The sequence below is a fragment of the Mugil cephalus genome, chromosome 10, assembly GCF_022458985.1.
Source record: "Mugil cephalus isolate CIBA_MC_2020 chromosome 10, CIBA_Mcephalus_1.1, whole genome shotgun sequence".
In the NCBI taxonomy this organism is placed as follows: Eukaryota; Metazoa; Chordata; class Actinopteri; order Mugiliformes; family Mugilidae; genus Mugil; species Mugil cephalus.
The window spans coordinates 3169469-3191015 of NC_061779.1; the positions used below are offsets into that span (position 1 = coordinate 3169469).

General features: G+C 43.3%; 3 protein-coding genes across 9 annotated transcripts in view; 1 reads left to right on the forward strand and 2 right to left on the reverse strand.

The window, feature by feature from the left end:
* The window catches only part of mob2a (MOB kinase activator 2a), a 59923-nt gene extending 49538 nt beyond the window's left edge, over positions 1-10385 (forward strand). For all 4 annotated transcript variants that reach the window (XM_047596340.1, XM_047596338.1, XM_047596339.1 and 1 more), the window contains exons 2-5: positions 1535-1695; positions 4043-4136; positions 6955-7079; positions 8463-10385. In XM_047596340.1, coding sequence (XP_047452296.1) covers positions 1535-1695; positions 4043-4136; positions 6955-7079; positions 8463-8782 — 700 coding nt within the window. In that variant the 3' untranslated portion in view covers positions 8783-10385. The remainder of the gene's footprint in view (positions 1-1534; positions 1696-4042; positions 4137-6954; positions 7080-8462) is intronic.
* A 385-nt stretch (positions 10386-10770) lies between these two features.
* Positions 10771-13167, reverse strand: kcnj11 (potassium inwardly rectifying channel subfamily J member 11). The gene has a single exon (XM_047596336.1). The coding sequence runs from the start codon at positions 12210-12212 to the stop codon at positions 11052-11054; it is 1161 nt and encodes a 386-aa protein (XP_047452292.1). The 5' UTR covers positions 12213-13167; the 3' UTR covers positions 10771-11051.
* A 139-nt stretch (positions 13168-13306) lies between these two features.
* Positions 13307-21547, reverse strand: part of abcc8 (ATP-binding cassette, sub-family C (CFTR/MRP), member 8) — a 58176-nt gene continuing 49935 nt past the window's right edge. For all 4 annotated transcript variants that reach the window (XM_047596332.1, XM_047596334.1, XM_047596333.1 and 1 more), the window contains 10 exons: positions 21005-21107; positions 20506-20619; positions 18817-18937; positions 17902-18032; positions 17734-17812; positions 17117-17225; positions 16578-16681; positions 15216-15349; positions 14016-14078; positions 13307-13599 (listed from right to left, as the gene is read on the reverse strand). In XM_047596332.1, the coding sequence (XP_047452288.1) occupies positions 13462-13599; positions 14016-14078; positions 15216-15349; positions 16578-16681; positions 17117-17225; positions 17734-17812; positions 17902-18032; positions 18817-18937; positions 20506-20619; positions 21005-21107 (1096 nt within the window). In that variant the 3' untranslated portion in view covers positions 13307-13461. The remainder of the gene's footprint in view (positions 13600-14015; positions 14079-15215; positions 15350-16577; positions 16682-17116; positions 17226-17733; positions 17813-17901; positions 18033-18816; positions 18938-20505; positions 20620-21004; positions 21108-21547) is intronic.

The following is a 21547-nucleotide window of genomic DNA, read 5'->3' on the forward strand; positions in this document are numbered from 1 at the left end:
CACACACTTGAGTCACACACCACTTTAAATAAGTGGTAACGAGGAGGAAGAACATACCTTGGAGCATGTGATGTGGATTTAACTCACTTCCTGGTGAGGTGTAAAGTCATGTGTTTGGAATGAATGAACTGAGCTGAAAGTGATTTTCCACATAAAATGGACAAAGCATCTCGAGTTTAACAATAAGAAACACAATCAGAACTGATTTTTTTAGTGAATTAGAAGCTTATTAAATTCCGACATGATCATAATTACACACACATAAACATTTACAAAGTGAAACGCTGCAGCTTGTTCTGTGTGTACACCCACATGTTGACTCCTCTTGTTTGTTTGGGGGTGGGGGGGTGAGGGGGGGCTCTTACTAGAGGAGGGGGGGGGGCTAAAGCTGCACGGCGCTGCTCTGGCCAAGAGGCCTCACAGTCCTGTCATGTTTTGAATGTGTTTATTAGTTCCCATGGATATCAGCTGAGCCAGTGTCCATCTACCTCCTCTCTCCATTCCTCCCCCCATCTGCTCTCACTCCCCCTCTCAAACTCGCTCTAATGTCTCGGTAATACCTTTTTTTTTTCCTGCACAAATCCAGCCGGTCCTTCCCTCTCCTCTCCTCTGAGGCTGCCATCTTTTTAGATATGGCAGCAGGAAGGAAAGGAGCCCAGAACACATTGGCTGGATCATTGTGTTTGGACTGAGGGTGTGGAGGGAGGAGGATGAGAACTAGTGATACAGTGCAAGAAATGAGGAAACGAGGGTCAGCGAAAGCACAATAAATTCAGGGAGTGAGCTGAAACTCCCCTTGTCCTTAAGCAAAACCAGACAACAGTAGCAGAGCCGAGAACGGGAGGGAAACATATATGTGAGATATAGGGAGACGTGGGAGCTGATGGTTGCAGCTACCTCCACATAGTTGCATTAGTCTGTGTTTCGTATCAATCCTTTCAACCTTTGACCCCCGGCCTGCGCTGCCTGCACCTATACAGACGGGAGAGTGGGTGGTGGTGGTGATGATGGGGGAGGAGGTTAGGTTACAGCCCTGGAAGTGCAGTAAGAGTGTGATGTGACATCCCTGTGCTAAAACTAGCAGTGGAAGTACAAGTACGCTGGGGACGTCTGTCTGAGTGGAAGCCTATAGACCTAACATGAGGTCAGGGGTCGATGAAAGACACACAGAGGACTCTTTGTTCAGAGGTTCAGTCCCCCCCCCCCCGGCTACGTAACACTGTGTCCTCACGTAGCTTCCTCCACTTACGTTTGATACATAACAAATAACCCGAGCTGTTTATCAGTGGAATTTTCCTGCAGGACCAACTTGCACTGATCTGTATAAACAAAGTGTTTACTCAGCGTTTGACCAGCGCTACTTGAAAATCTGGTCAGATTGTGTGTTTTTTTTTTTTTTTGTTTTTTTTTTAGAAGCGAGTGACGTAAACATGTTCCATCATTCATTCTGGGCTCATTTTTCGGTGCATTTTTCCCCTTTTTCTTCCTATCGGTTTTCTTCCTTTAACCGGTCCCCTCTCCTTCTGTGTTGCAGGAAGTCGAAGACGAAGCCAAATGGAAAGAAGCCTCCGGCAGAAGAGAAGAAGCAGTACTTGGAGCCAGAGTTCACAAAAATTCGTGTGGTGGACTTCGACCTCAAGGAACTGGTGGTGCTGCCCAGAGAGATAGACCTCAATGAATGGCTCGCCAGCAACAGTGAGTGACTGTGACCGTGGTGGTGGTGGTTAATGATAGATATGAGCCATATATATACAGAGAAAGAAGGAAGGATGGATGATGTGCAGCCGGCACAAACCAGTGCTGTAATTACTTAGTAAGAAGTGGGGATATTATCTCATTTGATATATTAAAATTCCTTTGTTAAGCTCAGGGTTTTGCCCCGACTTGTAGAATTTTCCTCGGGAGTCCTGAATTGTTTTTCCGAGTGCGTGCGCTGTGAGATGTGGAGATAACCAGACGCTCCAGCGGTGCACGCTGAGCCAAGCCCTTAACACGATCCAGGCCTGGCACGACGCTGAGACTGTTCCCAACGTCACCTCGCACTCCACTTCCTCCTCTTCTTCTTCTCCTTCTTTAAAAACCGTCCTTCACCGGCGCACTCTCAAATTTATAGCTGTCATTACGAGCATCATTTATGGAGCTGAGTAAACTCGTCACGGCCCGGCTGCTTGATCCATCTCAGGAGGATCTTTATTTTGTCTGTCTCCTTGACTTTGTTGTGGTTACGTATCCAGACCAGCCAGGTGCTGGTGGGAGGAGGATAAGGAGGAGGAAAAACACACATTCTTCTTTCCTTTTTATTTAAGCCTGTTATATAAAAGTGGACGGGACATGATTTAACACGTTAATGTGCTTTTCAGTGTGAAGTTGGAAGTTGTACGCGTCAGCGTGTGTCAACTCGAATCCTCCGCTAATTGGGCTTCAGCTCGAAGGCAAACAATGGCCCTGAAAGATGTTTCCATTTCCTTATTTTTAAACCAATTACAGGAGTTATTTAATTCTGACAGCACGTGTAAATCAACAGGACTTTCACAGAAACAATGGGACGGAGTCCAGCGGGAGGGCGACGTGTCTCGGTTCATTCTATACGACGCTAAAGGGATTTTTTTAAGATGCATCCAGACGTTCAGAGCAGAATCTAAACGTGATCAAGTTAATAAACTGACTTAGTTTAAGTTTAATGATCCACAAGGGAAATTAGCTTAGTCGCACATGAAAGAGACACTTTTAACAACCACTAAGTAAAACAAATAAAATAAAATAAACAGTTGAATCAAATTAACCAATTGTTGCAATTCTGAGACTTTTAATGATTTCAGTCACGACACAAGATGAGAAAAATATCACTTTGCACCGAGTGGAATTAAGTAAATTAGAGGTTGTATGAACCACAGAACCTCCTGAGACCCTGCGTCCTCATATAAGGACGTTAAGCTCTAAGTCTTCATCATAACTCCTCACAACCTCGTTTCTAGATAAACTCGTAAAAACACGATAGCGGGAATTTCAGATGATTCATTCTGCGGCTGATTATGTAACAGAAGTGAACAAGGTACAAAACCTCATCAGATTTTCACATCACTTTTCCAGTTAATATGACTCAAATTCTATTAATTTGGACTAATTAGTAAAGTGCTCGATTGAGGATGACGGGACTTTATTATTTGTATTTCTGCTTCTGCACAGCAATGAACATGATCATCTTTGTGGTTTGTTACATATTGTTGACTTTATTATGATATTAAGTGAAATAATCATTGACAACATTTTTTTTTTTTCTCCAAAAACCACTTCGGGTTCAAAGACGATGCTTAGTTTTTATAGTTGTTAATGAAATACCAAGAAAAAGCTGAACTCTGAGCCGTACAAGAACAATTACACACAAGAACATCTAAGTTAAAGGATAATTGGGAAACGGCTCCTTGCTGTGAACACAGTTTTAGGTGGTTTATACTTGTGTGTTAAATCGTTTCAGAGCTGTGTTGATCCACTTGTTCCCGCTTCAGTATTTCCAGCTGCTTCTCCAACGCCGCAGTTTTTCGAATTGGCTGTTTTGGTTCTGTAAAGTTAAACTGAGGAGGTTTGAAGATGCAGATATTTGTTTTTGTTGTGACTCAGTCGCATTCATTGTTGAAACAAAAAACCAACGCGACAAACGGCAAAACAGACACAGCACCAACTAGTGTCTGTGTGGCGTTGTTACAGAGCGAGCCAGACCGATGCGTCAAGGCCCCGACTGTAAAAACCGTAAAAGCACCTTTTTGTTTCGCGGCCTGTGAAGCTGTGGGGGGAGTTTCCCTCGCAGCACAAACACCTGCCTCACTTTTTTAAACGACAACAATGGAAATGGTTTGCGAAGCCGCGGCCACCTCAACATTCTTCCACCTCTCGGACGCTCACGCGTCGCTGATGGATTAGTGTTTGCATGTGACTGTGACTGTGACTGTGTACACTAACGTGGGTGTGTCCTCACCAGACTCAACTACAAGCTTTTTATTATAACATGTTCTAATGGGATCATCTCGTCTTCTCTTCTCCACAGCAACCACGTTCTTCAACCTTATCAACCTGCAGTACAGCACCATCTCAGAGTTCTGCACTGGGGACACCTGTCAAGCCATGACGGCCTGCAACACGTGAGTCACCTCGCACGCCGTCGTTTTATTCATCGCTCACCTGCTGAGGCTCATTGGTTTATTCATCAGCCATCTACCGTCCCGTCGCTCCATTCATTACGCGATTCTCACTTTTAACTGCAAACGTGCTCAACCGTGCAATTTGCAAATTTAGCTTCGCATATTCCAGAAGTCTTCACGCATCAGAGAGAGTCCAGTAAAACCAAGCATCCAACCGCTTTTTGTTTCATTTTCAGTGACGTGCTATTAATAAGTAGCCTGGAGTCCCGGCGCTAATCGCTGTGACCTGCACTGGCTTTTCCCTTTAATCTCCTGCACATTTTTTGATCTCTGCTAAATTATACTCGCATCACAAACACTTCCCTGACGCTTTGATCAAACTCTTACGGAGGAAGGGAGCCACCTTCAAACTGTGGCCGTTTGTTCCAGTAATGGAGGCCGGCGCTGGGCTGAGAGCTGAACCTCTCTGAAGTCACACAACTCATTCTTTTGAACTTTTTTTTAAGCATTTGTCTTGTTGTAGTATTTATACAAAAGTAGTTCATTCCTACTGTGTGCCAGTAAATACTTTGTGCACACTTTAGCAAGAGTTTGTTTAGGATAATTTCTACATAGAAGTGTTTTCATTCCTTGTTAGCAGAGAGGAGGTGTGATTAACTGTGTTCCTCTAACTCGTCGGCCCTGTTAGGGTGGGGCGCTGTCTTTAAATATCAGCCTTTGTCTGTAAAGAGATGCTGTCATCCCCCTTTTCTTGTGTATACAGAAGCCTGGAAAAACCTGATTAGCCGCACTTTAAGAAGAAACCACAACGCTCCCTGAACAGCTTCTGCTAACACACACACACACACACTCACTGTAAAACTATGACAAACAACTCGAAACAACAATTGAACATGACAGATTTGCTGCGGGACAGCTGAGGGGTGAACTCGTGACACGTTTGTAACGGTGGATTTTTTTCCAGCGCTGTCACCTCAAGCTACTGCTGCTGCTTCACACGCTGGGAAATGGACGTATATATTTCAACTAACACGGAATAAACTTAGTCCAGAGTCGAGCCATTTAGGACTCTACCTTCAGCGCTCCACCCTTTTCGTTTCCCCCCCCCTTCCCCTCCAATCTGTGGTGAAAAACTGCCTGAGCCACAGTCGCGGCAGCAGCAGCGTCAGTGCCCCAGCCCGAGGGCAGAACTCTGCACTATTTTTGGAAGGGAAATGTTTCCATGAGCTATGAGCTAACGGAACCATTTGGTAGCTATTTAGACCCATTTTGTACGGGTGGGTGGACGGACGTGCTCACAGCGTTTCATCGTAGCTGGTTCCATTTTGGGTTTGGCTGGTGAAGCGCCCCGGCCTTAACGTTGGAATCGCTTTCTGATTGCATCCTTTAAATATGTTGAGTCTCAACACCGGAGGACAGAAGAAGAGTTTTTTTTAGTTTGTTTCCATTCTCTGTTTGTGTTTTATACTATATATGGCCATAGCTGGTTTCACATCTGCATGTCTCAACTGACCAACTACAAACACACACACACACACAGTCTAATGCCGTGTGAGTCAGTGTGTTGTAAGAGGTGCTGTGGTCAGTAGTTCTCCTCCTGCCGGCTCAGTTATGTGAACACTTGACATTCCTCTGGATTTGTAATGTCTGCTCCACCACCTCCTCCCAGACAACCCGCGCTGCAAACACTTCACACCTGCGCTCGCGTTTTTTTTTGTTTTTTGTTTTTTTTGTCGCCATTTTATCCGTTTAGAGCTTCGTGCTCTTTTGTCTCTGTGGTTACTTTACTTTACTCGTCCTGTTTGCTGCCACCATCCGTCTGTTTGTGAAGGTGTCTGCAGACCCACCTCCTGCTTGACCTTTGCTTGACAACAGTTCAGATATCCGAGTCAGCCCCTAAGCCCCAAATCTGTGTCATTGACGTAAATTGGGCAAACTCGAAGACGGGAAATTAAAACCTGGGAATTAATAAAAATGCAAATAAATGCTGCCATGCTGCCTAGTTTGTAGGTATAAAGTAAATTGTAGCATCATAAATTTAACCTCCTGAGACCCTGCGTCCTCATATGGGCACATTACGTTTTAAGTTTTATTGCAGCTTGTTCTGCTTCATTTAGACCCGTTGTCCTCGTTAGTGGACACTTTATTCTGCCATCCAGTGGTAGCAAAGGGTCAATACACAGGTCGTTTAAAACATGATAGCGTATTCATTCTACAAACGATCGTTAAAACGTATTTATTTATTCTTAATCTAGTTTGATGTGACGCCTGTTGACTGCAAATTTAAACAATTGAATCAATAGCAACGAGCTACATCGTCGCTAATTAGCAAGGACTCGTTTGAGGACATTGGGACTTCATTGTTCTGTCTTTGCTCAGCCATGTTCAGGTATTAAAATAAACAGTTTTATATATTGTCACACATTGGGTGACTTTATTATAATATAAATAAATAAATAAATAATCCCAATGTCCACAGATGAGGACATAGTTTTCTTTTCAAAAACAACTGCTTCCAGGTGAAAGATGAGGCTTAGTTTTTATACTTCTAATTAAAAAACATTCCCTGAATGAGGAAGCTTGTGTTAAATTTTCTGCTTATTCATTTTTTGTAAATTCCAGGAAATTTTCCCGTTTATGTCTCAACCTGATGCTGCGTCATCCACTCTCATTCTTTTAAAAACATTCATCACGAGTAATTAAAGCCCCGTTCACAGTTGGTTAATCATTTCCTGCTCTACGGAAACATTTCTTAATGTTGTTTTGGAAAGCTGTGCCAGAGACTGACGTGTTTACCTTCGCCTCTGTCTCTTTCTAGAATATACTACTGGTATGACGAGAGGGGGAAGAAGACGAAGTGCACTGCTCCACAATACGTCGACTTCGTAATGAGTCTTTGTCAGAAACTGGTCACAGATGAGGAAATCTTCCCTACAAAATATGGTGAGTGTCCCTGTGAAGTGTTGACTAACTCTCAGGAGTAACTGATGAGGTGCTGCCCCCTGCTGCCTCGGCTGTGGAAATGTAGTGATGCAGCAGAATAAGTCAGGATTTTCTTTCTTGACGTCAAGGAATGTCGTTAAACGGGGAATAAATTGGTAGAATTGATCCTAAACTTGCCACAAATGAGATTTATCATTTCTGTCAACACGGACATTGTGGTTTATTTATTTATTTTGATTCGACATGTAGGTCCCACAACCAGAAAAGCTGGTTATAGCAAAAATAGATGTGTTAACTCACCTGCTGTAGTTCCTGTGTGGAAGTATTTAAACACATATAGTATAAAAACCTGTAGTTAAACTTCTATAATGCTAAAGAAGGAGCGTAAAGTGGAGTTGTATTTCTGGAGAAACGACAGAAATATTAGGTTTGTACTACATGGAACAACATTTTTATTAGACTACACATCTTTTGTCTATATAGTTAAAGTTTTGTTGGAGTTTTGACCACGTCAGAAGATCTAAACAAACTTTAAAGTGATCAACATTATCTCTAGAAGCTCTGTTATACTATCAAGGCCAAAAACTAATGACTACCTGAAGACATGTGAGAGAGCGTGGGAAAATATCGATATAGCAATATTTTTTCTTCTGATACAGTATTGATTTTGAATGTGTTAATATCTATTTAAAAAGAAAAAGTTTTGGGCCGATGTACACGTACAATAAATAGGAAATGGATCATTTGGATTAATCTTGTTTCTCGGCTCAATTCAACCTGATACATATATACGTGTGTTTTAAGTTGCATTAAAAATTTGTCAGTAAACTACGTAGAATATCGCGATATCATAATATCGCAATAATGTATCGTATCGTGAAACCGTTGCCAATAATATATCTAGAGTTCCTATGCAAGTATGGAATTAGATTTTATTTTGTGCATCTTGCAATATATATATATAAAAAAAACATGTGAAATAAATTTATCTGGGTTTGTTCTTAAATTATTTATATGAGCTACAGTAGCTTTAATCTTCTGGAAATTATTTGGTGACATAACAGCAAACAGCATACTGTTTATATATCAGATTAATTATTTTATCGAGAAGTCTCGAAAAAGTGTGGAATTTTAAAATTCGAATGACATCCACAGTTGTCACGTGTTGTATTATGTCAGATTGTGTAGTAATATGTGTAGAGACAATAAGGCGTTGCCTCTGTTAGTCATTCTCTAAAGTCATTCTCCTGACAATTTGAATTATTTTTAATCTCAGACAGAGAATAGTCTTTAGGAGACGAATAGTTACACAACATCTACTCAAAACTCTTCTTAATAGTGAATTTGAGCCTTTTCTAACCGTTCCGCTTCGTGTTTTTCCAGGCAAAGAGTTCCCCAACTCCTTTGAGTCCTTGGTAAAGAAGATCTGCCGGTACCTGTTCCACGTGCTGGCTCACCTCTACTGGGCGCACTTTAAAGAGACGGTGGCTCTGGACCTGCAGGGCCACTTGAACACTCTGTATGCACATTTCATCGTTTTCGTAAGGGAATTCAACCTGGTCGACCCCAAGGAGACCTGTATCATGGACGACCTGTCCGAAATCCTCTGCACCCCCGCCCCGCCGCCCGCGCCCACCCCGGCCTCCTCAGCCCCAGCCTCGGCGCCCTCCCCCTCTTCACAAAACCACGTGACGGAGAGATGAGCGGGGGCGGAGCTGAGGCGGCAGCCCCGGGGGGTGATAGAAGATAAGATAGAGGAGAGAAGGAAAGACAGCCTGGCCCCCTTCCTCGGTGCAAGCAGGACTTAAGAGACCTACCCTTATATTTCGACACCAACCGACCAGCTGGAAGGAAAGGGGGGGAGGGTTTTCAGGGGGTTTGGGGTGGCGGGGAGGGGTTTGTCACGCCAGCAGGAATTGGCGTGAGCGTTCCTCCCAGGGGCAAATCCCTCCCATCTTCTCTGCAATTTAAACTAGGAACAAACAAGTATGTGTATGTTTTCTTTTTTTGGTTTTTATTTTCTTTTTTTTTTTGTTGGAGTTTTATTCTGTTTTTATTTTTTTGTTGTTTTGAGGGCCGGGGGGGGGTGCAGCGTGTCTGTCGGGCCTCACCTCCCTCCATCCTCTACCTAACATACAGTGCAGGAGGGGGGGAGGGAAGGGGGGCGGCGCGGGGCGGGCGGGAGGGGGGCTCTGCTTTGCTTCGACCTACTATTGTACAGCGTTGTTCGTGTGTGGAGAGGAGGCGGTCTCGTCTTTCATTCCTCCGGACAGGGCTGGCGCTATAGGCCACCACGCTGGCCGGTAGGGAGCCACGTTACTGGGGGAGGGGGGGTTGGGAGGGGAGGGGGGGTGATACTAGCCAATCACTGTTTGGGTTGTTTATGTGAGGGATGATTAAAGCGCTTCCTACTCAGGACCTGAGAGAATAACGTCACTGCTGCCAGAGAGGACTCCCTCTCTCGTCTTCGTCCTCTGTCCCTCGTTCACCAGACTCCTCCGTGTTTAACTACAGTTATAGTCACATAATCGCCCCGGTGAACCCCCCCCCTAACATGTCCCGGAGCTCACCTGTAGAGGGCAGCAAACGTGTAGAGACAGGGGAGAAGAAAGAAAAATAAAAAAAATGATTGTATGCTAGATATTTAATCTGATCAGAGCGCGGACACAGAGTTGAGACAGACTGGCACCTGTACGAGGTGAATCAGCTGTTTGTTTGTTGGTGTTACGCACAGCAGCCGCCCCTTAAACCAACCACCACCACCACCACCACCACCACCCACTCCAGCAGCACAGAAGGACAAAGACATGAGGTAATGTCTGCAGGCCCAGAGAGGGAGATGGAGATGGAGAGAGGGGTGAGGACAGTGGTGTGAAGCTGCTCTGCTGTTTAACAGTCACCAGTGCAAAACTAAAAATCCTTTTTTTTTTGTTGTTGGTTTTTTTGTTACCAGTCCCTTTAAATTTGCCTTTTTTTTCTTTCTTTTTTCCCCCCCTCCAAAAGATTATCAGAGGAAAATTAGTTGAGAAATGATAACAAACAGTGATATCATTACACATGTATAGAAAAATGCACAGTCTGCTTGGACTTTACTGTACAAAGAATCACAAGCGGGTTCTGTCAGACATAGCCTCTGTATGGAGGAGGATTGGATTTATAATTCTCCTTTTTTATTTATTTTAATTTTTTTGCAGGGTTCTTCAGTTCTGGCTCTTGTTTTTATGTATTTTAATTATTAACTAAGTTAAAAGCAATTTAATATTTTAAGCTCTGCGGATTATAATCTAATAAAAGAGAGAAATGCCATCCTGTCTCTGTGTCTTTTGTAACGTTTTGTGTGAATTGTGTGTAGCATCAAACGAGAACACGGTGGTTACACAGGCTTCACAAAAGGAGTTCAGAGAGTTTGTGTTGCAAAAAGAAACAACATGTAAAGTGCAACGTTTTTGGAGTTTGATGCAAAGTAATATTTATGCTTCAGCAACAGATTTTTGACCTTTTTTTTCTAAATTTCATCTCTTCAGGATTTATTTTGCTGCACAGTCAGGAATGAAGACTCGGTGGAAAATCTCAAATAATATCAGCCTTGTACATCCCCACAATTTAGTGGAAATACAGTAGCTAGTGCTTGGTTTATCCCTTTAAATTACACAGGGAGATTTGGGCCTTTACATCCACAACACACACACTTCCCATCAAGCATTCTCATTTATTAGTTTTAGATACATGCAGTCACTCATAAATAAAATAAAATAAAAAAAGAGAGAGAGAAGGATGCATTCTGGAATCAGGACTCATTTCACCATCAGTTCATTCTGTTTGTGTACATTTTTAACACTGACCCTGAGTTTAAAAAACAAACAAAACGTGTGTTGCATAAAGTGATGTGGGTTGTTGATTATTCTTCGTGTGATAACCCTCACGCTGGATCACTTAAATCTCATATAAAATGCTGCTGGCAGACTCTTGGATTCACTGACTCTGCAGTTTGGATCTGCGCACCACCGTCGTGCCCCGCCGCCTCCTCACAGACGACCGCAAGGTGGCGCCCTCGTTCAGCTTAAACCGAGCCATGCCACCTATCTCATCCAGCTTCTTGGCGCTGCAGCACGGCGTCGGCACCTTCACGGTGTTTCCAAACTTCGAGTAGTCCACGGCGTACAAGCCGTCCTCCTCCGATATTGTTGGCACGAAGCGCTGCCCCCACAGGATCTCCTCCGACACGTACGAGGTCCTGGCCTGCGTGGTGATGCCGGTTGTCTCCACCACCCCCTCCAACACCACGACCACCTCAACGTCGTCGTGCTGCAGATCGGATGCTGACAGCTCGTACAGTGGACTGGCCTTGTCGATCACGTGGCAGATGATGAGAGGAGACACCAGGAAGACGCCGTTGGTGCCCACCGGGTTGTCCATCTGGATGTCGATTTGGTCCAAAGGAACCACTTCGCCCTCCTCGGTGGTGGTTCTCCTCACCACCTGCATCCGCACGGTGGCGCTGATGATCATGCTCTTCCTCAGGTCTCCGATGCGGATCATGAAGCACAGCTTGTTGTTTCGCACCGAGATGACGGCGTGTTTGCTGAAAATCAGCGTCTCTGCGCGCCGGTTGGCCTGCGCGGTTTTCATGAAGATGCAGCCGAGCATGATGGCGTTGATGACCAGACCGACGATGTTCTGCACGATCAATATGATGATGGCCGAGACGCACTCCTCCGTGATCATCCGGCCCCCGAAACCGATGGTCACCTGGACCTCTATGGAGAAGAGGAACGCGGAGGAGAAGGAGTGAATGTCCGTTACGCACGGGACAAAGTCGTCGTCGCTCTGGTCCAAGTCGCCGTGGGCGAAGGCAACCAGCCACCAGATCATCCCGAAAAGGAGCCAGCTGCACAAGAAGGACATGGTGAAAATGATGAGCGTGTGGAGCCATTTCAGATCCACCAGAGTGGTGAACACGTCCTGCAAGAACCGGCCCTGCTCTCGGATGTTCGTATGCGCCACATTGCAGGCGCCGTTCTTGGCGACGAACCGAGCCTTGCGCGGCTTCGCTTTGAACTTTGGATGCTGGACATCCTCAGCCAAACGCGTCAGCAAGAAATCCTCAGGAATGATTCCCTTCCTGGACAACATAGCGCTCCCATACTACGTACCCACAGCCCCGTGGCTTTGAAGGTACTGTCCGTGGCCGACTGAAGGATAAAGTCTCTCCCGGTGCCTTTTTCTCATCAATCGGCACTGACCGGTGTCAGCTCCTCGGCAGCTGTCGGGCGCAGAGGGGAGAGTCTTGCCGCCCTCCGTTTTCTGGAGGTATGCGCGCTCCTCACGTTGCCTCCAGATCAGGCGCTTCACAGCCGCGAGGTCCCATGAGAAGATTCTTCTTCCAGGTCCGCAGCTGCCGCCGTCACTCACAGCACCAACACGCCCGGCACGGTCGCGTCAAGCCGCCCGGTTCCATTGTGAATTGACCCAATATCCACCGGGCGTTGGGGCGCATTCGCCGCGCTCTCATGCGTAAAGGAAATGTAAAAAGATGTAAAACGTTGATGCGAGAGCGTGAGCGTGAGCGGGTCCCTGAGCGGAGTTTTGTCACATTTGGGTGAGGAGGCAGGCTCATATGGCGCAGTTGGCTCGGGCGCTGACTTCGCTACTTCGCTATAGCTCGGTAACGTGAGACGTTGCGAGGAGGAGAAGGAGTCCCTCCCTCCACCATCTCTGTGGCGCTTCCTGTGATTTTCACTGAGCACGCAGGACTGGGTCGAGGACCCAGTGCGCAAAAAAAAAAAAAAAAAAAAAAATTCAGTTGTGCAGCCTTAATGCCACTGACAGCTCATACTCTAAATGTGTAACAGCTTAAATATAGGTCACTCGACAGTAAATCATCCTCGGGACGATTGCTGCAAACTCAACACATAAACAGAAAGGAACTTAAATTATATTTTAAAAAAAAGGTCCAGCTGCTCTGCTCGACCCTTTCCTCTTTATAAAGCTGCTCCTCTGGCAGCCACTTAACTTTGCGGGCACCTTCTATCATTCCTGACACCCATGAGCATGTGAAGATTATCTGGACAGTATCATGTATTCGTCTGCTCAGCTCCGGGTCATTTAAAACCTGCACTCATGTCATGACTCATCTGTTTTGTACTGAGCTCTGCCTCTCACACACAAATACACAGCAACAAAACACTTTCATCCTTTTCCCCCTGAATGGCCCTCGACACACGTCATGATCATTTCTGTTTTTATTAACAAAGAATTAACATTTTTTTTATGTACAAATATAATACAACATGATTAAAAAATAAAAATGAATATACTCCATGGTACAATTGCACTTTGAATGTCTTCCTTCAGCGCTTCCCCTTCGCTCCGTCTTCTTGTGCTACTTGTCCGCGCGCACGAAGGAGGCGAAGACGCTGTCCTCCTTGTCCAGCAGGGCCTGGGGCGTGTCGTACTCCAGGATGATCCCCCGCTTCATCACAATCACCAGGTCGGCATTCAGGATGGTGTGGACGCGATGCTGCGCGGCGGAGGAGGAAAGAAAGTCGTTACTGCAGCGAAGACACCAGAGAGATCTTCCTCTAAATCAGACAGACTCTGTTTGACCTGTCACTGATTCACATTAAAATGTTTTATTACAGTTAGAGATCAAATGTGAGGTCGTCCACAGTAAATGCCAGAGGTCACTGCAGCATTTTCAAGTCTCTGGGTTTCTGGTTCACGTGTGACCTACTTCATAATGAAGATTTAGTCAGACATTCACTTCTTCTAGATTTTTGTGTCACCTTTTTTTGTTTTAATTTTTAGTGCAAGTGATGCACCTGCAGCTTTGAATCAGTTCACCAACCATGCAGGACAAAGGGGAAGCATTCTTACGGGCGGTGGGGGCTGTAAATGCCATGTGTGCTGCGGTACAGTGGAAGGTCAGATACTCACTGCTATAGTAACTACTGTCCGGTCAGCGAAAGAAGTCATCACCACTTTCTGCAGGATGCTCTCCTGTGGGGGAGCAGAGCGAGAGGAGGTTGGTTTGAACAATTTCCACCTTGAATCGAAGCACATTTCATTCTGTTGACATCCATCACGTCCCAGATGCTCCTTTTCTGGAGTGGAGCTCGGCTCTCAAACCCTCAGTGCCCTCGTTCCGTATCTAGTCCCTGATTAAAAGCTCGACTCTGTTTCCTCCGGGGAAGTCGGTCGGTTCCGTGCCCACTCAGTCATTTGTAACCGGCGCTCTTTGTGACCTGATCATTCAAGTGAGGCTCTTAAATAAGAAGCAGGGCTGACGCCCCCCCAGGCTCTGACCGCCCTCTGTGTTTCTGCTCAGATTCAGGTTTTCTCTTTAAGCGTCATGCATCCGCCCTCCTGAGTCTTTTCTTTTCATCCTCAGATGCATTTCATGACCCTAACCTGATCTCTACTCCCTCCTTCCCTCAAAAAAAAAAAAAAAATACATTTGATATTCTTTTCCAGTAGCAGCTTATATTTCTGCTTAACCTCCTGAGACCTGAGCTTTTTCTTTGGTATGAATTTATACTCTTTATTTGGGATTAGTACAACGATTAATTCACTTAATATTATAATATATAACTAAATATAAAACTGTTCATTTTCATCTTTGAACACTGTTGTGCAAAAGCAGAACTACAAATAATTAAATCCCAACGTCCTCACTCAAGTACCTGCTAATTAGTAAAGTTATAGCTTGTTTCTATTGATAGAATCTGCCTGTAATATTAAACTAGAAAAGTAAATAAGCATAAATAAATAAGTTTAAACTGTAAACTTTGATGAGGTTTTGAACGTTGTCCACCTTTGTTACGTGATCGGCTGTACAATGAATCCGCTGTCATGTTTTTACACCAACTAGCATCTAGTGAAGAGGAAGAAAGTTTAAATGAAGCTGTAACAAACCTAAAACTTAACGTGTACGAGGACACAGGGTCTCAGCAGCTTAATATTAGTTCAGAGTAACAGAAATAAACTGGACCTATGAAGCAAACAGGTCTGTTTATGAATCCCTCCATCATCATCTCTGCTTTTCCCTTTTTGTTCCTTGTTGCCATGCCAACAGGAGGAAACCCACCCGTGAACCTGGCTTCACCTCGTCCTGTCTCACGTTAGCTAAACACTGACCGTTGCCATGTCGATGGAGGCCGTGGCCTCGTCCATGATGAGGATGCTGCTCTTCCTGACGAAGGCTCTGGCCAGACAGAACAGCTGCCTCTGACCCTGGCTGAAGTTCTCTCCTCCCTCCGTCACCATGGCGTCTGAGGACACAAGAGATGTTGTGAGACATCACATGGACAGTGTGTGACTCAGAATAATTAGCCATTAACTCCCGGTTTACAGGTCGTTATGTTATTGATTCCTTTTGTGTTTTAAATGAGGTCCAAGTCATGAAAAAAAAGTTTTAATAAGTCACAGTCTTTAAGAGCGGTTACCGGGGTCACATGCAGCAAACGGTTATTTCTTTCATACACCTATCAGCCACAACATTAAAACCACCGTCCTGATATTGAGTAGGTCTCAAAATAAGCCCTCACTCCTCAGAGTTGCTCCTAAACCTTTTTTTGTGTGTGTGAACTTTTGTCAGGCTGCATCCTGCAGGAGACCTTACTATGGGGTGAGGGTGCCTAGTCTGGTCTAGTCTGGTGTGGTCTGGTCTGGTCTGGTCTGGTCTAGGTGGGTGCTACATATCTAAGTAACATTGACACCAATGAATGCCAGGTGCAAAAGTTTCCCAGCAGAACACTGAATTAACACAAGATGTTATTTCCTTCTCCTGCCAGTGGTCATAATGTTGTGGCTGATCCCAGTATTTATTTTAATACCCACACCCTGGCTCCCATCACTACCTATACAGTAAACTGCTTTATTTAAATGCAGCATCAACACTGTGCTGCTACTTAACCAAATTAAAAAAAGGAGCCTAATTATCCTTTAACTCCTGGGTTTGCAGATCAATAACCGACTGAACCTCGGGCTCCAGGGAAGATAAAGGAAAGCGCCGACATGTCACACGCATTCGTCAAAGTCACAAAGCGAAGGCTGGTTTTAGCACGTGAAGCAGAAATAGCACATCAGGTGAGACGGGTATCGGACAAACGTCGGTGCAGAGCGGAGCACCGAGCGTTCACGTCACGTATGTGGGTCAGAAGTAGGACTCTCAGCTCGTATCTGATGTGACTGCCAGTCCCCAGCCCGTCCAGGGCAGAGGAGCCACGAACATAAAACAAGCCGCACTCGGAGTAAAAGATTAAAGCTCGTGTAATCTGATGCAGCGGCGTGATCTGTGCGCGGAGACACCGGAGCAGCTGGCAGACGCAGCGATCGCACACCGGCCCACAGCCAGTGAATTATTATCATTTCACGTCCAGGTCGGCGCAGACGCGCTTTACTTTCTGCGTGTGGTAAATAAATGCCGACGATTGCGCGTGTTTGAACATTTGATAACATCAGCACACACACACACGCATTAGAGGCGCGCTCGCTCACCCAGGCCTCCTGGAAGAGATTTAACGACGGGCTTCAGCTGAGCAATCTCCAGCGCTTCCCACAGCATCTCGTCCGTCGCCTTCATCTCTGGGTCCAGGTTGAACCTGAACAAACACAAACAGCCACGGTCGAGAGATAATCAGCTCCACGGATGATTGGTTCTGCAGGTTAATATTCTCAACGCTTAAAAAAACAAAGATATTTCATATTAAGGCAGTAATTTATAACATTTGAGAAAATTAAACTTTGCATTTTTGCCATCCATCCAGTGTCTTCAAGCTTTATTTGCAGCTGAGACGATTAAGTCATGAAAGTTTCAATAAATGACAAAATAAAACGTATTTTATGTTTAACTTCAGAGCCTCCTTGAATTCGTCCTCGTGTGCTGACTAAGCTTTTTAAACGTCCTCTTTATGCACGATCAACTTTCAGATAAGCGTCTTTGATGTGTGTGCGTCTTACTGGAAATTTTCCGCCTTTCCCACCCTGTCATTAATGTAAACTGCTGAGCTTCCTGTTGACAGAGGAGCTTATTTTACCGGATGGTGCCGCTGAACAGGATGGGGTCCTGCAGGATGATGGACAGCCGAGACCTCAGGGTCTGCAGGGGCAGCTTCGCGATGTCAATGTTGTCGATCACAATCCTCCCTGGGAAAAAGAAAGAAAGAAAGAAAGAAAGAAAGAAAGAAAGAAAGAAAGAAAGAAAGAAAGAAAGAAAACACAGTTTTCTTCAGAAGTTGCATGTGTTTGCCTTTATCTTAAAATCTTTTGCTAGCATTTCCCTGCGTCCTGTTTCTGTTTTCCGTGTTGAGGTTATTTGTGATTTGTTTATTTGCACATTTAAGACAGAAAACATTGAAATGGTTCATTGATGTGAATGAGAAATGGAAGCCAGGAAAGACTAATGAAATACCTCCCCTAGTAACATTAAACTACAAATAAGGTACAAATCTACGAATTTAGAGGAAATTAAAATGAATGGAAGTACGTTGTTTGCAAAATCAGGAAGAAAAGATAAGACACACATTTTCAGTTGTTTTTTTAAACGATGACAGAGAAGAAGCTTTTAGAGATGCGTAAGAAAGGTTGTCTGTATTTTAAGATGTGTTGATTAAGAGAAGTCCAACAATACGGTGAATAAAAGGTTGTGTTTTACCTTCAAACATGTCGACCATGCGGAAGAAAGCCAAGGAGAAGGAGGATTTTCCGCTGCCTGTCCTGCCACAGATCCCCACCTGAAACATTTTAATTGGAACTATAATCGATTTCTGTTCATTGTGTTTCACACACACACTGAGACGTCCTTTTTTTTTCATTCGCTAACCTTCTGTCCAGGGTTGACGTGTGCGTTGACGTTTTTGAGCACGGGCTTCAGCGTGGTGTCGTAACGGACGCTCAGATTCTGGATCTTGATCTCCCCGTGGTGGGGCCAGCCGTCAGGAACCTGAGACACAGCTGACGAACAGACGCCAAGAAACGTTACAGGAGTTTCATTTTCTTTATTTTCACTTCTCAAGAACTAGAGAATCACCACTGCACCGATTGTGCAACATTAAAATGTCTTTCTTTAATTTAATCCATGCTTCTTTGTCCTAATAATTGTCTATCGGGGATAAATAAAGTTTATTCAAATTATGATTCGGATCTGATTCTGACTTTATCTGCCACACTAGCAGGAATTATTAAGTAAATTGTGAGTAAATTGTATTACTAAGGTATATAGATGCATCTGTCATCAGGATTATGACAGTGATGAATAAGGAGTTTGAGACGAGACCCTTCAGGTGAATGGAAAGTTTTTGAGGAGTTATTATCTACCTAAATATGCACTAATTTCCAGAACAGAATCTGAATAATGGCTAAAGGGAGGTTCAAAATTCTTGTATTATTAGAATTTACAGGTATTTACAGACAGAATTTTGGATATCTGTTTTTGTCACTCCATAAATCAAAAAATACTGCCATCAGTCTAAAAAAAAAAGAAAAAGTCCCTGTTTTTAGGTGTTTTTTAGGTGTAGGTAAAATGTTGTATAAATCATGCTCTGAATCCCCTCTGTAAATACCTGCAAAACAGAGAAAATGAGAAAATGACCTTGAAGTTTTACATTGTAAAATCATGTGTATTTTTTTGGAAACCACCATGAACCTGCTGTGTCCTGCATTAAATTATCTAATAAAATAAGTAATTTCTCTGTGGGACTTGGTGGTGAATGTGTGATGGAAGTGTCGCCACACTCACTGAGCAGTCCCTCGTAGTTCTCCGGTTCAGTTTTCAGCAAACTGTTAATCCTCTTGACGGAGCCAAGCTGAACCTCCATGTCTGCCAGGTTACGCACCATCCAGTTCATGTAGTTGGACACCTGATACGAGAGGATGGGGGAGGAAGGGGGAGGAGATCTTTCATTTTAACTCAGAGTGCCTCCTTGAAGTCTTACCCATTAAGAAGTAATTGCATCGTGAATCTAACTCTTCTCACAATTAGACCTGAATTAGGCCGTGAAAGACCAAATATTAGACCCCAGATATACAATAACTAAGACACTACTATTAAATGTTACTGCACGGTTTACTTCTGATAAGAGAAAAATTACCCTAAAGAAATGAAACTATGTTAAATGATGTGTTTGATCTATTATAAAATAGTATAAATGATTTTAAATTAGTTTAATTAGGGCCTTTCCTACACGAAATGTGTTCTGATGCCTCTGTAATATCTTATTATCTAATCGTAACATACAACCATCAGCCACAATATTAAGACCACTGATGGGAAATTAAATAACATAAAAAGTAAAAAACAAAAAAATAAAAGTATTTTATTTTATTTTATAACTAATATTATATGCACTTTATTCAAATTTTGATATTTACAAACTCAAATCCCATAAAGCTCCATTTTTACACTGTGTAACCTTAGTTGTTAGGTTGTTACCATTAAGGGACAAAAGTGTCCTCTTCAAACACGCCCCAAAAACAGCATATGTTAATATTTTTTTTTACGTAAATCTTTTAATTCACTTCAGTACTAATCACAAATACCAAAAGTTTGATTCTTTTATTTTTATTTATTTATTTTTTTTCACTTTTAATCCTTAATGTGTCAGTGTTTATGATGGCATTACAAATTTTCAAAAAAAAAAAAAAAAAACATGCTAATTTTAGGGTATTTTTGAAGAGGACACTTTTGTCCCTTAATGGTAACAACGTAACAATTTTTGGCAATACGGAAATACAAAAAAAAATAAATAAATAAAAATCAATCAAAATCAGTGTTGCTACTAAATCATTGACGTGTCCAAGGCTCTAATAATCCACCCAAGAAAAATCCACTTTTGAATTTAGATTATTGAAAATATTAAAATTTTTATGTTTTTTCTTTTTTTTGTGAAAATTGTTTGATTACAAACACTGGCATATAAAAAAGTTTCAAAAAAAATAGTAATAGTAATAGTAAAAAAAATAATCAAACTTTTGGTATTTTGTTATTTATGATTAGTACTGAAGTGGATTAAAAGATTTAAGTAAAAAAAAGTAGAAAATAATATTAACATATGCTATTTTTAGGGCGTTTTTGAAGAGGACACTTATGTCCGTTAATGGTAATAATGTAACAATTTTAAAATCAATCTATCAATCTATTTATTAAACAGCTGCATCTCTTTACAGCTGCAGCAAAGGAAAGAAGATCCAAATGCTTTAAGGCCACACCCAACGTGTTTTAACTAAACGAGAAACAATTAAATAACAAAGTGTTTGTGTTGCAAATTCTCTCCAGATTAATATTTAGTGTAGATCAGAACTTAAAAAAAGTGTAATAAAGCCTTACATGTAGCTGGAAACTCTCACTCACTTTTCTGAAGTAAACTCCACACAACTAGACAATCTCCAGCCATAAATGAGTGAATCAATAAAACCCCGGGGCTCTCACCATGAGTGCGTACGTCAGGCCGAGCCCCACCAGGCCGGTGGACAGCTGGTTGTACAGAGAGTTTGTGATGGAGGCCACAGCTGCCACCAGCACCACACAGGCTCCGATGTACTCCTGCACAGACACACAATGTCAACAACGCCACAAGAAGAAGATGACGCCTCACTGAATAATTAAAGCATGTAAATGACGTTTAAAGAGATCCATTATCACAGGTAGACGACGCGTGCTTTCTTTGCTTTTTTTTGCATCCGTGCAGCGTCACGTTCTTGTCAACTGCTGCACTGAAACATGAAACGCTCGCACATACAGTCGCTCCACAAAACACAACCTGAAGCTGCATCTCATCTTTGATAAAAAGGACGAAACATTCAGTGTTTCTGAATCCCAACAGAGGGAGCAGTTACCCAGCAGAGCGAGTGGAAACGTGAGCCAGCTTTCTGACAAACAGTGGAGCGGAACTGATGTGATTTTTTTAAAGACTGACTCGGAGCATTACCATGCGGACCTCCAGCCAGCGGTTGGCTGCTGTGAGAAACAGAGAGGCGATGTTGTTGGCGTCTGTGTACTGCAGCAACCTCTGTCTGAATCGGGGCTCATACCTGCCAACAAGAAGGACCTCACAGTCATATGTCATCATATCAGAGTTTAAATACCTGTCCACCTGCTTCAGTGTCAGCGTGAACTGAACAGAAGGCTTGTTAGTGACAGGAGGCAGGTGAATGATCTGAATAACACAGTTTAAATGTGTCTCTTTGGCTCTAAGTGCGTGAATGTGACAGCGAAACGACGTTTGTTTGTGCAGAACGTGGTTGTAAGATAAGAGACAATTCACAAGATGAGACATTTCACTGACTTTAAAAAAAGAATAAGGAAATGAAAAGCAATATATCGGCTGAGATTTTCATTCAATTAGCTTCACTGAAATGAAAAACATCTGGCAGATTTTCATTGGATGGCAGCGGCAAATTGCAGTTCCTCAAATGGCCACTCGAAGCGCACAACACAATGACATTTCTGTAAAGTCATGTTTTCTGTAATG